Source organism: Penicillium samsonianum (genome assembly GCF_028829775.1).
Source record: "Penicillium samsonianum strain IBT 33392 chromosome Unknown utg000010l_segment0_segment0, whole genome shotgun sequence".
In the NCBI taxonomy this organism is placed as follows: Eukaryota; Fungi; Ascomycota; class Eurotiomycetes; order Eurotiales; family Aspergillaceae; genus Penicillium; species Penicillium samsonianum.
The window spans coordinates 1,061,412-1,076,192 of NW_026643268.1; the positions used below are offsets into that span (position 1 = coordinate 1,061,412).

The 14,781-nt window shown below is 49.1% G+C and overlaps 4 protein-coding genes across 4 annotated transcripts; 3 read left to right on the top strand and 1 right to left on the bottom strand.

The window, feature by feature from the left end:
* Positions 1 to 1,442: 1,442 nt before the first annotated feature.
* On the top strand, positions 1,443 to 2,498 carry N7471_013898 (uncharacterized protein; the record flags this gene model as incomplete). Its single annotated transcript, XM_057286616.1, has 3 exons — positions 1,443 to 1,490; positions 1,531 to 2,020; positions 2,452 to 2,498. 3 exons carry the CDS (start codon positions 1,443 to 1,445, stop codon positions 2,496 to 2,498), a joined length of 585 nt encoding a protein of 194 aa, XP_057129095.1.
* Positions 2,499 to 2,791: 293 nt separating this feature from the next.
* On the top strand, positions 2,792 to 3,884 carry N7471_013899 (HNH endonuclease signature motif containing protein; the record flags this gene model as incomplete). The annotated part of the gene is made up of 4 exons (XM_057286617.1): positions 2,792 to 2,981; positions 3,050 to 3,369; positions 3,422 to 3,459; positions 3,503 to 3,884. The coding sequence occupies 4 exons, from the start codon at positions 2,792 to 2,794 to the stop codon at positions 3,882 to 3,884; spliced, it is 930 nt and encodes a 309-aa protein (XP_057129096.1).
* Positions 3,885 to 8,267: 4,383 nt separating this feature from the next.
* Positions 8,268 to 10,400, top strand: N7471_013900 (RNA-directed DNA polymerase; the record flags this gene model as incomplete). Its single annotated transcript, XM_057286618.1, has 1 exon — positions 8,268 to 10,400. The coding sequence occupies one exon, from the start codon at positions 8,268 to 8,270 to the stop codon at positions 10,398 to 10,400; it is 2,133 nt and encodes a 710-aa protein (XP_057129097.1).
* Positions 10,401 to 11,907: 1,507 nt separating this feature from the next.
* Positions 11,908 to 13,826, bottom strand: N7471_013901 (nucleic acid/nucleotide deaminase domain-containing protein; the record flags this gene model as incomplete). The annotated part of the gene is made up of 2 exons (XM_057286619.1): positions 11,908 to 13,403; positions 13,463 to 13,826. The coding sequence occupies 2 exons, from the start codon at positions 13,824 to 13,826 to the stop codon at positions 11,908 to 11,910; spliced, it is 1,860 nt and encodes a 619-aa protein (XP_057129098.1).
* Between the last annotated feature and the right edge of the window lie 955 nt (positions 13,827 to 14,781).

Sequence of the window (14,781 nt, forward strand, 5' to 3'; positions counted from 1 at the left end):
GGTGTAGGTGGACTCTCCTCTGAACTGAGAACTTCTGGACTTGGTCTGTCGTTGGGCAGACTGGAAGTAACGGAGGAATCGTGGTCTGAGGGGCTGAGGGAACGCGCTTCTAAACCGAAAAGTTCCAGGCTTGATGCGGCACTAGGCAGACTTGAGACGACGGAAGGACTTCGGTCAGATGGATCTGGCGAAGGTGATTGGGATGGAGGAAGGTAGTCTGTGTCTGGTGCCCCGTCCAAATCCAAGTGTTTTCTATAGGACTTGAAGAAGTGGGGAAAGCGAAGCCGGTCGACAGGGTGTCGTGACAGACTCTCGAGGAAGCTTTGACACCTTTTTGGCCGAAAATTGTATCGGCTTATGACAGAAATCTGGCTGTATTACAACGTATGGACAAAATCAGATATATTGGAATCTCTAACTAACTAAAATGACAAAACCCGCGCTTTCAACAATCTGGGCGGACATAGATGACTAACTGTAATATGCACTTTTGTATGGTATGGCTGGTACCATGTGTCACATGATATTCAGGGTAAAATATGTCAGGATGAGGAATTGGTGTACTGGCTAGTACTGAACATGTCCAATAGAATCAGATGATTGATTGTAGGTCTCAAGATCGGCTGAACGATCTCAGGGGTCTATACAAATAAGCTTCGGCGTGTTACAACACCGTACTTCCGAATGTGCCCGGAATACCGTACAAATACTAGGGGGAATTGGGCGAACGATGAATAAGCCTGTCCCAAAGGGTCCTAGTGGTATTTGACCACTCCCTCAGTTCGTCAAAATACCCTGTTTCCACCATGTATTCAATCTTAGTATTCGACATCTTATAATACAGTAGTAAGACACCGCTAGGTGTATCTTACACGCAATTGGCTGTACAATGCAATCCCTATTTCTGTCTGTTACGTCGTAAGCCCCTCAATCGCCGGAGGGAGGTTGCCACTGCAGCCACGCACATGCCTGAGATGTCAGTATCTAAGAGCAGGCGAAACCACTTGGTTGCTAGGCTTCTTACTTCGAAGTTTCATCTGATCCGTGATATGATCAAAAGCCAGTCCTTTACCACGTCTCAGATGGCCGAAAGAAGCTGAATGTACCAAACCCCCTTTCCTGTACATCTGACGTGTCTCGCAAGCCTTGCAGAACAACTCATACTTGCATTTCCCCTCCCTTCTCTCGGGCTAATATAAAAGGGTGTTAGGAAATTTTGTCTTCGATTTCTCATAATCTCTACTCATTCAGTTTCGTTTCAACAATATTGCCTAACGTTACTGTTAACATGGCACCAAAAAAGAAAACCAAGAGTTCCAAGATGCGAATGGGATCCAAAATTACGACACCGGTCCTGAGATCTTCGAAGATTGATTATAATCAACCATTTTCTTCGTAAGCCCTTTGAACTCTTTGGTGTTGCATTCATTCTGATCTTTGAAATGACCCTACGAGTCGCCGTTCATTACCCTTGTGATTGGGAACAAGCGGTATAAGCTTCCGGAGGAATATCTTTGCAAATGCCCACAGCTTCAACAACAATCGTTCTTGACTTCAGAAATTGCATTGCCGGATGTCTACGAAGATGCCGGCCATACTTTGGTGCATTTCTTCTATTCAGGGAACTACGAGACGATACTCTCGCCACCCGATATTGACACGTGCGGCATCGCAGGAGAGTACAGAAGAAGCATCCTGGTTTACCATGCATCCAGAAAGTGTGAGATTCCGGGTCTCGAATGCCTTGCTAAACATTACGTTGAGCACTTCGGTAAAGAACTGTCTCTGCGTGACGTACTTCGCCTAACAAGGGATGTGTTTTCGACCCTTCCTGAAGGCGAGACTTGGCTCCCGAATTACATCAAAAGTCATTTGCTGCGGCTGAAGCTTGGAAATCCAAACAACAACCTGGCAGAGCTTTATAGTACTCTTGGTCATGATCATCAGTTTGATAACACTGTGATGAAAATGGTGGTTGATATGCTAGCGGTAAACCTTTCGGATGATGCATTGACAGACGGTGAGAGCCCCGCAACGCTGTTCTCAAAGAATATTGATCAACGAACTCTGAAAAGTACTATGGGCTAATGGGAGATGTGTCGCTGAAGAGCCTGCCCCCGAAGAGCCTGCCCCTGAAGAACCTGTCGAGGAATGGCCTGTCGCCGAAGCGCCTGTCGAGGAATGGCCTGTCGCCGAAGCGCCTGTCGCCGAAGAGCCTGCCCCTGAAGAACCTGTCGAGGAATGGCCTGTCGCCGAAGCGCCTGTCGAGGAATGGCCTGTCGCCGAAGAGCCTGCCCCCGAAGAGCCTGCCCTCGAAGAGCCTGCCCTCGAAGAGCCTGCCCCTGAAGAACCTGTCGAGGAATGGATTATTCCCGACGCATCTTCCGTGGAAGGTTGGCCTAATGCCCATTTACATCCACATGGGGCTCCTGCTACCGAAAATCTATCCAGTGCTTCGGAAGCTTTCATTGAAGCTCAGCCTGAACAGAATTCTTTGACTAGGATTTCGGTTGCGGACTTAGCTTTGTATGCCGATTGGGGAAAATTCTGTGGCCAAACGAGAGCTGAAAAAAGAGACGAGCTTGCGAGAAGGGGTCTTCCAATTCCAAGCTGGGATGGCGTCGTTGAATTTGGTTTTTAGTTACGTTTGCGAACCAGATCTGCAAAAGCGATTCCATATGGCTCTACAATATTACGTTACAATAAAAGTGACTCAAGTATCATTACCAGAACAGTGCTGCCGTAAATAATCCAGGCTACTCTCGAGCACGTTACATCGCCGGATACCTTTATGACTTTCTTCCTCACATACACCTATGAGGACCTGCGTTCTGATGAAGGACATGCCGTTGATTCTGATATTACCCACGCCTTGGTATTCTTCGAGGGATTTTCTTCATGGGAACCAGAACAAATAAACAAGCTTCACGGAGGCTTAGAAAAGTTTGCTGAGCATATCGTTGAAATTTTTCTCCTTCCCTGTTCGTTAATTCCTTACATATACATATTGCTTGATATCCATTGAGTATATGCTAATGCACAATTGCAGTTAGAGCATCATCAGTCAAGACACCACAACCAACGCCCACGTGGTTATCTTCGCTGCAGAGCTCAACACCGACCGGCACGAGGCAGCGTGTATCTGTTTTACGACAGAAATGTCTTATGCGCGACCGCCACCGCTGTGTAGTGTCTCGGAAATTCGATAGAGCAGCAGCCAGAAAGCGTTTCGAGGAGAATGCGGAATCTTGTGCTGATGATGACGGGAACCCATTGAAGGATGAGCCCAGTGATCAATTTCAATACTTGGAGGTTGCCCACATTCTCCCTCATTGTCTGACGACGGTAGCTTCTGGTGAAACCGATTTGGTATGTCCGGTTATTGGGATTGATATTTTGATGGTGCTAAAGTTTTGCCTAGAGCGATCCAAAGAAAAATGCTCTCCGGATCTTGGACATGTTTGATCCCGGAATAACTTATTGATGGACCAAAAATCGACAGTCCCATGAACGCCCTCACTCTAACGCTGAACTACCACCGGCTATTCGGCGAATTCAAGATATATTTCGAACCCACTGGCACACGACACAAGTACAGGATTGACTCGACAGAACGCAGTCCTTTCTTACGTAACCCCTCGTTTCCCGTCACACGATCGCTTACCCTAAGTCCTCATCGCACGGTAGATCCGCCATCCCCCCGGCTTCTTGATGTCCACCGCGCCATCGCACTTATTATGAAACTTAGCGGCGCTGGCGAATATACTGAGCGGGTTCTTCGTGATATGGAGGAGCTAGATGTCAGAGAAGATGGATCGACACATTTGGGATATCTTACAGGCTTACGACTTGGCGGGTGGTTAGATATTCTATCAGTGCATTAGAGATTGGTACGATGACATTGACATATCGAAGAATATATGCATTTTGTATCTCTGAATGTTGCAGAAGCTCATAATACAACATGATTCGCAATAATTCCCATAAACGAATTCGTTCTAGTTAGCCGGTGGGGTTAGTCCCGAACTCTGCTGCCGTAGTAGCGCTGTACCTCTCTCTACAGCTAGGCCAGAGTGCCGAAAATGCCCCTCCGCGCTTTTCTCCCTCGCACCAACAACGTCAACACACCATTCAAGGAAGTTATCGAATCCTTGCGCTGGATTTTCTTCGTAGGATTGCCACTTACGCCGGATAAAGGCCTTCAGCTCAGCAAAATACTCCTCAATAGGATTCAAGTCAGGAGAATATGGAGGCAAATACACTAGCTTTACGCTAGCTTCCGAGTAGATCTGTTTAATTCTGTCCGAGCGATGAAAGGATGCGTTATCCATCACCAGCACAGACTTTGGCTCGGGCCATTTCCCACAGTGCTGGAGAAGCCGCTCGATAAATTCCTCAAAGACGAATGCGTCAGTTGAACCCTTGAACACTCGAGACAAAACAATTCCGTCTTGCGCATACGCAGGTAGAATCTGATAACGCTGATCACGATGAAATTTTGACACTTGAACCGGTGCGGTACCAAGGGGGGACCAACCCGTTCGCCGGAAGCCTATCCTTTTATCACATCCAGATTCATCGACATAGACAAGGTGGTAAGACTTGAAGTCCGAGATAAAATGGTGATATTCGTCCCGAAGGTCAAGGTTGCGTTCTCGTGCCTTGACCCGAGCGGTCTTCTTTGACCAGCCTTTGGACTCAAGGGCGCGACTGATGCTCGATTTCGTTGCTTGGAGAGCGAATTCGTCCCACAAAAAAATCACCATCTCGTCCAGATATAAGGCAGGCTTTTCAATTAGATGGTCGCACAAAGCCTCGAGCATAACTGGAGTGATACTACGGGGTCGTCCGCCTTTAATTGGCGGTGCTTTGACGCTGCCAAACATTCTTATATTGGAAGAGATTCTCGAGATGGTGCTCTTGTTGCAACCAGCGGCCTGTGCCATCTTAGTTATAGATAGTTCGCCACTGTGGATCATGTCATAGATAAGCTCATGCTTGGAAGGGGCTAGGTTTGGAGCCATCTTGGTTGGACCCCTCGTGATAGATTTTTAAGTGCGCCTCCCGAGGAAAGTTTCTTCGGAGGAGGGGCATGGAGGTGTCAATAGTATTAAAATTACAAGGTAATACATGTTTCAGATTACTATGTAATATACGTACGAAATAATACGCACGTGACTACCGGAAGAACTCCAAATGTAGACTAATGTGTCTTGGCACAAGGGCCAGGAAAATCAATCAAAGAGTGTAGTGGTTTCACCGGTTTCGGGACGTACTGTATGAACGTGTGGAGACCTCGTACAAAGACAGATCGACAGCCAGGGCGGAGCGATGGCGTTCGTGGATGATTTTACCGCATGGGTGACCGGGCCAACCGCCCAGAGCAACCGGGAAGGCATTGAACCAATTATCAATCAAGCGCTCGACTGGGAGAAAAGGAGCGGAGCGACTTTTGAAGCAGACAAAACAGCCATCATACACTTTGCTCCCAAGGCTTACAAATTGGATCAGGGACCTTTCACTATCAAGGGACAAACCGTTGAGCCCAAGGACCGTGTCAAGATCTTGGGCGTCCTCATGGACACGAAGCTCAAGTACAAGGAACATAATGCGAGGGCAGCATCCAAGGGCCTGGAGGCCGCGATGGAGCTTCGACGACTTCGGGGTTTATCCCCAGCGACAGCGCGGCAGCTATTTACATCGACGGTGGCGCCGGTCGTGGACTACGCGTCCAATGTCTGGATGCACGCATGCAAGGATAAGGCCATGGGGCCGATCAACCGCGTCCAAAGGGTAGGAGCGCAGGCGATTGTAGGAACATTCCTCACAGTTGCGACCAGTGTAGCAGAGGCGGAGGCCCACCTTGCCACTGTTCAACACCGTTTCTGGAGACGAGCCGTGAAGATGTGGACGGACATACATACCCTGCCAGAAACCAACCCTCTCCGCAGGAATACAGCACGGATCAAGAAATTCAGAAGATACCATCGTTCGCCGCTGTATCAAGTAGCAGACGCGCTGAAGAACATTGAGATGGAAACACTGGAAACCATCAATCCGTTCACATTGGCACCATGGGAAGTACGCGTACAGGCTGGCGTTGAAGCAACTCCGCAGTCACCGACCGTACCAGGCGGGTTAATGCAGATCGCAGCCAGCAGTTCAGCACGGAACGAGCTGGTCGGATTTGGGGTAGCGATCGAGAGGCAGCCACCTCGGTATCGAAAACTGAAACTGAAGACCCTTTTCGTCACATTGGGTGCAAGAGCAGAGCAAAATCCGTTCTCTGCGGAGCTAGCAGCGATGGCACATGCATTGAACATGGTAGTTGGACATAAAGATTACAGGATTACGCTGCTCACGAGCAACAAAGCGGCGGCTCTGACACTAAGGAATCCTCGACAACAGTCAGGCCAGGAATTCGTCTGCCAAGTGTTCAAGTTGATGAGAAAGCTACGGAGAAATGGAAACCAGATCAATATCCGGTGGATCTCAACGAGCGAAGACAATAAACTGCGGGGTCTGGCTAAAGAACAGGCCAGAGCCGCGACACAAGAAGATGCTCTCCCGCAAGAACGCGTCCCGAGAATGAAGTCAACAACACTGATATCGCACGGTCCCAAGCAGTCCCCAGCAATGACCTGCCAGTGAACGTAGGGAGACACGCAAAACGAGTTGATGCAGCACTCCCAGGCAAACACACCCGGCAGCTGTATGACCGATTATCGTGGAAAGAAGCGAGCGTGCTGGCTCAACTCCGAACCGGCATGGCAAGACTCAATGGATATCTCTATCGAATCAACGTAGCAGACACGGACCAGTGTGCGTGTGGACAAGCGAGAGAGACCGTGGAGCACTTCCTATTTCGATGTCAAAAATGGACGGCGCACGGGACGGAACTACTACAATGTATCAACACCCACCGAGGAAATATATCCTTCTTCCTAGGAGGAAAGTCGCCTTCCGATGATCAGAAGTGGACGCCGAACTTAGAGGCGGTACGGGCCTCAATACGATTCGCCATCGCCACGGGCCGACTCGAGGCCACCTAACCATGCCGACGAACATAAATCACCCCCCTTTCGCCGATCTAACCCACCAACCACCTCGTGTTACAGATGGTAGACGCGCTTCAACTGCCGAAAATAGGATGTTGAACACTTGGAGAAGCGCCTTCAAGCCAGCCTATTAACAAAATTACTAACCCACGAGGATCCGCTGCGATACGGACATCTGAGATGACATATATTGCAAGGCTTTATGTATGGGCTCTGAGGAGACACAGCACTGCATATATTATGACATGTATAGTAGATCAGAGATAGTTGCCCTTTCGGCTCAGCCGCCGGGCGTTAATAAATTGTGTGTGTGTGTATGTGGTAATGGCTGGCGACGACTCTCACCTCCCCGTGGTGCCGGCTGGGAACCTGTGAATGCCTTGCCTGGGAGGTATTTGCAGAGCTAAGAAGAGTCACCACTGGCCAGCACTGTCCGCTGGCTAGGGCTACGGCGGGAGCGAGAGCTCAGGGGTCAGGGGCCCTGACCCCACGCACAGGCGACAAGGGAACACTTTGAAAACCACCCGACACACGACTGCGAAACCGATCCTACAATCAGTGGACACTAGGGTCGTGGGATAGGACACCCTTGGGGTGCTCTCGGGCTGCTCTGTTGAAAGGAGGATGTCGCTGGGTCTGAGGATACACGAACGACAGAGTCAAAAGCAAAACCACGAACGACACGGCACAACCCAGCATGCTTGAATCCACACAGAGAACGACGAGGTACTTTGGTTAGTAGGAGGGGCAACACTGTGTTGCTTGGCTGTTCTGGGTACAGAGAGGATACAACTGGGCAAACTCCTGCGAGACACGGTCCGCCTTGTCAGAGAGATCTTACAAGGTAGCGCGAAATGGATTTGACAATCCGTGGGGCGCAGCATATAATGGAAGCGACGGAAGACTGGGTGTGCGGACTGCAGATACGACACTTTCTATATGGCTCGAGAGGACGGACGCGCGTGTCGGTCTACTGAGAGAATAGGATTTTGAAGATGGCTATCGAGGATGGAGTCTTCAAGGCCGCTATGGAAGTAGGCTTAAGGTGCAAACTGGTATTGACTTGCTGAACTGGCTGTGCCCCGTGAAGGATGCGGATGAGGATCGAAGGGGATGCAAGGTAGAGGGTCTATGTAGGTAGACATGCTGCTACCTCTATAATGTATTATCAAGCGTGCCTAACTTAGTAATACAAATTAATACTTGAACATGGCCGCGAGTGTAGCGAAACAATACCACGACGCAATACGGAAACAAAAGAAGAAGCACTGGAATGAGTTTCTGGCGAACAACGATAACATATGGAAAGCCGCTAAGTACCTGAAGTCAGGAGACGACGCAGCCTTCGGGAAGGTACCGCAGCTCCTCAAAGCAGATGGAACGGTTACCGCCGATCATAAGCAGCAGGCAGAAGAACTCCTGACCAAATTCTTCCCGCCCCTGCCGAAAAACATTGAAGATGAAGGAACAAGACCACAAAGAGCACCGGTAGAGATGCCGCCCATCACCATGGAAGAGGTAGAGCGGCAATTGCTCGCAACGAAGTCTTGGAAGGCACCGGGCGAGGACGGCCTACCGGCAATAGTGTGGAAAATGACATGGCCCGCGGTCAAGCACCGGGTCCTTGATCTCTTCCAAGCGTCGTTGGAAGATGGCACACTGCCAAGACAGTGGAGACACGCAAAGATCATCCCGCTGAGAAAACCAAACAAGGAAGACTACACCACTGCCAAGGCATGGAGACCGATCTCACTCTTCGCGACACTGGGCAAGATCCTGGAATCGGTGGTGGCAGAAAGGATCTCACACGCCGTGGAGACCCACGGCCTGCTTCCGACCAGCCACTTCGGGGCCCGAAAGCAGCGGTCCGCGGAGCAGGCACTCCTGCTCTTGCAAGAGCAAATCTATACGGCGTGGCGCGGTCGACGGGTGTTGAGCTTGGTCAGCTTCGATGTCAAAGGGGCCTACAATGGGGTTTGTAAAGAACGACTACTCCAGAGGATGAAGGCGCGGGGGATACCAGAAACGCTGCTCCGGTGGATCGAGGCGTTCTGCTCGGAACGAACAGCGACCATCCAGATCAATGGGCAGGAGTCTGAGATTCAAACCCTTCCACAGGCTGGGTTGCCTCAGGGCTCACCCCTGTCCCCGATCCTATTTCTCTTCTTCAACGCAGACCTCGTGCAGAGACAGATCGACAGCCAGGGAGGAGCAATTGCTTTCGTGGATGATTTTACCGCATGGGTGACCGGGCCAACCGCTCGAAGCAACCGGGAAGGAATTGAAGCGATAATCACGCACGCACTGAAATGGGAAAGCAGGAGCGGGGCGACTTTTGAGGCGGAGAAAACAGCTATTATACACTTCGCCCCTAAGACCTACAAACTGGAACAGGAGCCCTTTATCATCAAAGGGCAAAGCGTTGAGCCCAAAGAGAAGGTCAAGATCCTGGGGGTTTTGATGGACACGAGACTAAAGTACAAAGAGCATATCGCGAGAGCAGCGTCCAAAGGTCTGGAGGCAGCAATGGAGCTCCGACGACTCCGAGGTCTGTCCCCAGCGACAGCACGGCAGTTGTTCTCATCGACGGTGGCCCCAGTAGTTGATTATGCCTCAAATGTCTGGATGCACGCTTTCAAGAATCAGAACATGGGAACGATCAATCGAGTTCGAGTCCAAAGGGTAGGAGCACAAGCGATCGTGGGGACCTTCCTCACAGTTGCGACCAGCGTGGCTGAGGCCGAGGCCCACATTGCCGCTGCACAGCAGCGATTCTGGAGACGGGCCGTGAAGATGTGGACAGACATACACACGCTACCGGAAACCAATCCTCTTCGCAGAAATACAGACCGGATCAGGAAGTTCAGGAGATACCACCGCTCACCACTATACCAAGTAGCGGACGCGATGAAAAACATCGAGATGGAATCGCTGGAAACCATCAATCCGTTTACGCTGGCACCATGGGAAGCACGCATGCAAACTGATGATGAGGCCATTCTCGAGACATCAGATGTACCCGGCGGGTCAATGCAGGTCGCATTCAGCAGCTCGGCGCGGAATGAGCTGGTTGGATTCGGGGTGACGATCGAAAAGCAACCACCTCGCTACCGGAAAGTGAAATTGAGGGCCTTTTCCATTACGCTGGGCGCAAGAATAGAGCAAAATCCATTCTCCGCGGAGCTAGCAGCAATGGCGCATACACTGAAGTCGTTCGTGGGATTGAAAGACTACAGGATTAAACTGCTCACGAGTAACAAAGCGGCGGCTCTCACGCTGAAGAGCCCTCGACAACAGTCGGGTCAGGAATTTGTCTGCCAAATTTACAAGCTGATGAGATGACTGCAGAGAAATGGAAATCGGATCAGCATCCGGTGGATCCCCACTAGCGAAGATAACAAACTGCTAGGTCTGGCGAAATAACAGGCCAGAGCCGCAACGCAAGAAGATGCCATTCCGCAAGGACAGGTCCCCAGGATGAAATCGACAACTCTGAATATTGCTCGGTCCCAAGCGGTTCCCAGCAGGGAGCTGCCCGAGAACATAGGGAGGCATTCCAAACGAGTGGATGCCGCACTTCCAGGGAAACACACGCGACAGCTGTATGACCGATTATCATGGAAAGAAGCAAGCGTGCTGGCTCAGCTCCGCACGGGCATGGCAAGACTCAATGGATATCTCTTTCGAATCAACGCCGCCGAGACAGATCAATGTGCATGTGGACAGGCAAGAGAGACCGTGGACCATTTCCTGTTTCGATGTCGGAAGTGGACCGCACACCGGACGCAAATGCTGCAATGTACCCACACTCATCGAAGTAACATGTCCTTCTTTCTGGGTGGAAAGTCACCGTCCGATGACCAGGACTGGACGCCCGATTTGGAAGCAGTGCGAGCCTCGATACGGTTTGCCATCGCTACGGGCCGACTTGACGCCACTTGGCCTTGCCGACGAAGTGGTAAAATAGCTCTTCTTACTAACCCCCAACACCTTGTGACAGACGGTAGACGCGCTTCAACTACCGAGGATAGGATGTTGAACACTTGAAGAAGCGTCTTCAAGCTAGTCTACTGAACGATACTAACCCACAGGGACCAGCTGTGAGATTGAAAGCCGAGATGACATAAACTGAAAGGAATCTGGTATGGGCTCCAAGGTGACACAGTATTAGCTAAAGCATGTATATTTAGATCAGTGATAGCTGCCCTTTCGGTTCAGCCGCCGGGCGTTAATGAATTGTGTGTGTGTGTGTATATGAAGCTTCGGAAACGAACCCAGTCGCTCTCCACCGGGAAAGGTATGCATCAAAATAAACCGTGAACACCCCACTGCAGGCCTTCGATACTACTGTTTGGTCTGAACTACAGAACTGAACATCCTCCATGCCTGAAGGCAGAGAGACTATGTTTCCGTAACTCGGATGCTGGAGAATGAGAAGCGGAGATGTACTAGTGACTATGAAAGACCGTGCATTTCCATGACATTCCACATTAGGTCAAACATCACAACAGTATCTACTTAGTGGCTGGACTCCACCGAACACCATCTGCCCCGCAGATTGTTTATTGACCGTCCTTTCATATTGAAGCAAATAGATAATTGAAGGCGTCGCTTCTGACGGTTTTAATAAGACGAGCTGACAAAATGTGCCGTTTTTTTAAGGGGTGTCTATATCTCTTTATGATTAAATGTTGTAATGTTTTGTTTAAAAACAAAGAAATCATAGCGAGGCTAGAAAAAATTACTGGTTCTTCAAAATGGCTCAACGCGATATCCCAGGTCCTCAATACCTAATTTCTTTTCTCGTTCTGCAGGAGCGGTACGTAGTAGCTGGCGAGGTGCGTCCTATTTATTCGTCGTTGGTCCATCCTTGGGTATTAATTTTCAATACCACATCCCCAGCGGCAAGGCAAAACGAATTATCTTCAGACAACTTAAACAAGACTTCACCATCCAGCTGCTGCACATCAACAACCGGACATTTCTCTCTCATGTATTGGAAGTTGTCAACCGTAAGCCTTTTGATACCATAGCCTAAGGATCCTTTTTTAGTCCCAGAAGTTGATTGATTTTCTAATCCGAGATGCACTTCAAGCGATTCTGCGATATAAAGACGGAAAGGTCTGTTAAATCTGACAGAATCATTGATTAGTTCTCCCTTGGCCAAGTAAACGGTCTCGACGAAATTATTCAAAGAGCACGCAGTGCTTGAATCTCGGGTCAGTGCCAATGAAGGGCCGTATCTGGGTGAATCTTGCGACAAGGTACTGGACGAGTCAATCAAATTCATTCGTTCCTCTGAGCTCTCTGACACGAGCTCCAGTAAATTCACAGTTGTTGAAGAGTCCGACAAGGTAAGCAAGTTGCTTTCATTCGGAAACGGATGAACGGGCAGTTTCCCTTGAGCTAGGCCTAGTGAAACATTGTGTCGAAGACTTTCGTCTAGCCTTTCATTAAATCTCTGCTGGAGGGCTCCAAATTCCGGTAGACTCGGGAGTCTCCAGCCGGGATATAGCCGACCATGGGCTCTCGGAGTATGCATTCGTCCGTATAGCTGAATGAATGTGTCGCAAAGAAAGCATGCATCTTTGCTTGAACTAACAACTCGTGGAAATGGCTTTTGAACATGCATTTCGCAAAAGGCAACAATTTGAATTTCGGCATGAATCTTGGACGCTGAGATAGCTTTCTGAGCTTCTTCATACCTGGTACGTGCAGCTTTTTGATCGAGTTTCAAATTTTGGCACAACTGGGGAACATCCTGTTGCCCCTTAGTCAATCCAAGCTTGGATAGACAAGTACATAGGTCCGGAAACTTGCTGGAGTGTATTTGACCTTCAAATGCCTTTTGGGGTAGGTTTGCCAGTTGAATTCTCATGTTTCGGACCAGTGGAAATTTTTTGGCCGTTCGGTACAGTTTCCTAGCGGCTTCCCAGTATCTTGAGACCTTTCTGATGATGTTCAGAAAACTGGATCGTGAGGACGGATCCATGTCATTGTTCGAGATTATGTTCAACAACTCATGAAAACGTGGTGCTGTTTGTTGCAAGTGATGTATTCCTTCCACAAGATCACCCAGCTCATCCAGAGTCTGGTGCTTCAACCATCGAACAACCAGCTGTATGACTTTGTTTGCCTCTGATATGAATAATGTCGATGTGAACGATAAATCCTCGCTGTGAAGCTTCTGAGTCTTGATCCGTCGAATACTGAATATGGCCTCTTTCAATAGATCTTGAATAGGCCTCTTAGATGCCTTCCGCTCGAGTCGCAACCGACATAGTACCCGTGATGAGCACATTGAGATGACTGACATCAAAAGTTTTCTATGGAGCTCGGACTTATCTATAATTTTTGGAGAATGGTTAGAGCTCATCATGATATGGAAATGAGGAAGGACCAACCATATTCTGAGTCATGAAGTATTCTGAATACTTGTTCAAAGCTTGTTTTCAATCTTTGTAGAATGTGATCCCCATCGGCATAGGTTCTTTTGTTGATAGCTAGGATGACATTTAAGGTTGTCCCAGATGAGTCCTGTTTAACGCAGACAGCCGGTATATGATCCCACCCATCCTTGGTTTTTGCCAGGAAGGCAAGAACTTCGGTTAGCCCACGCTCTTTAGAAAATGGCAAAACGTATTCTTGGTTGATTGACAATCGATCATACGCATTCCGAACGACTGGAGCAGGGACCTGGTGAAAAAAGGAGCTGAGAGCGATATACTCGGCACACGCTGTTGTGGGGCTTTGGGTTGTTTGAGCCATGGAATTCGACGTTTGGAGAAAGGTGCCAAGGCGAGAGCGGAGTGCTCTAGAGAGGGGGAGAAATCCTGTACTTATGAGCCGACGGGGCATCTGCACGTTTCTGAGTACCCGATGTGAGCTGGCATTTACATAGTGAGCTCTACGCGCGATAAGATAATACATGGTACGAGCCAATGACATTCTCCTACCCGAGTTTGTACGGTTCGGAGCACAGGCACGATATTCGAGTTGGTGCAAAGGAGCGCCTTTTGTATAAATGGGTGTAAACGGAGGCTGCGTGCACGGTAAAAGAAGAGAAAGAGGACAAATACCAGATCGCAGGGTCTGACTCTACTGTTCGCAATGAACATGACATGATGGGCTGTTCTTTCAACGAACTCAACCAAAGTTTTCCTAATGTATTTTAACGCTGGCTTGTTCAACTCGGTTCATGCAGGACAATACAATTTGACAGTCAAGGGGCTAACCTAATTTATACTTGTTCCAGTATTGGTAGGGCCAGAGAAATACTTTTTGAGTACACACGGGAGAATCTGGTTTGGAACATGATATAATCTAGTAACGACCGTATCTATTTCATGAAAGTTACAAGCCCACCACCGTTTATGTAAGGAGCTTGACAGGTCCTTCCCATTAATGGAGATCGGAGTGCATTAGCCAATAATACTACATGTTCAGGTGGAACGGTACCAGTACCAACATCACCATACTAATAGGACTGTCAGCCAAGTCACAGTACCTTCCCAGCCCAAAACTGCAGCCTACATACATCCATGGATACATGTAAGGTGCCAAGGCTCCAGGAGTCTCGTCTCTACTCGGCTTCTACCTTGGCTGATTTATGAAACTCGCCGCAATGCAGCTCCCCCCTCTTCTAATTATTTTTGGGGCACACAGCGCCTTCATTGGCTACTTCGATACTGACTAAGCTAACATATCCATATCTGTCGAAGCT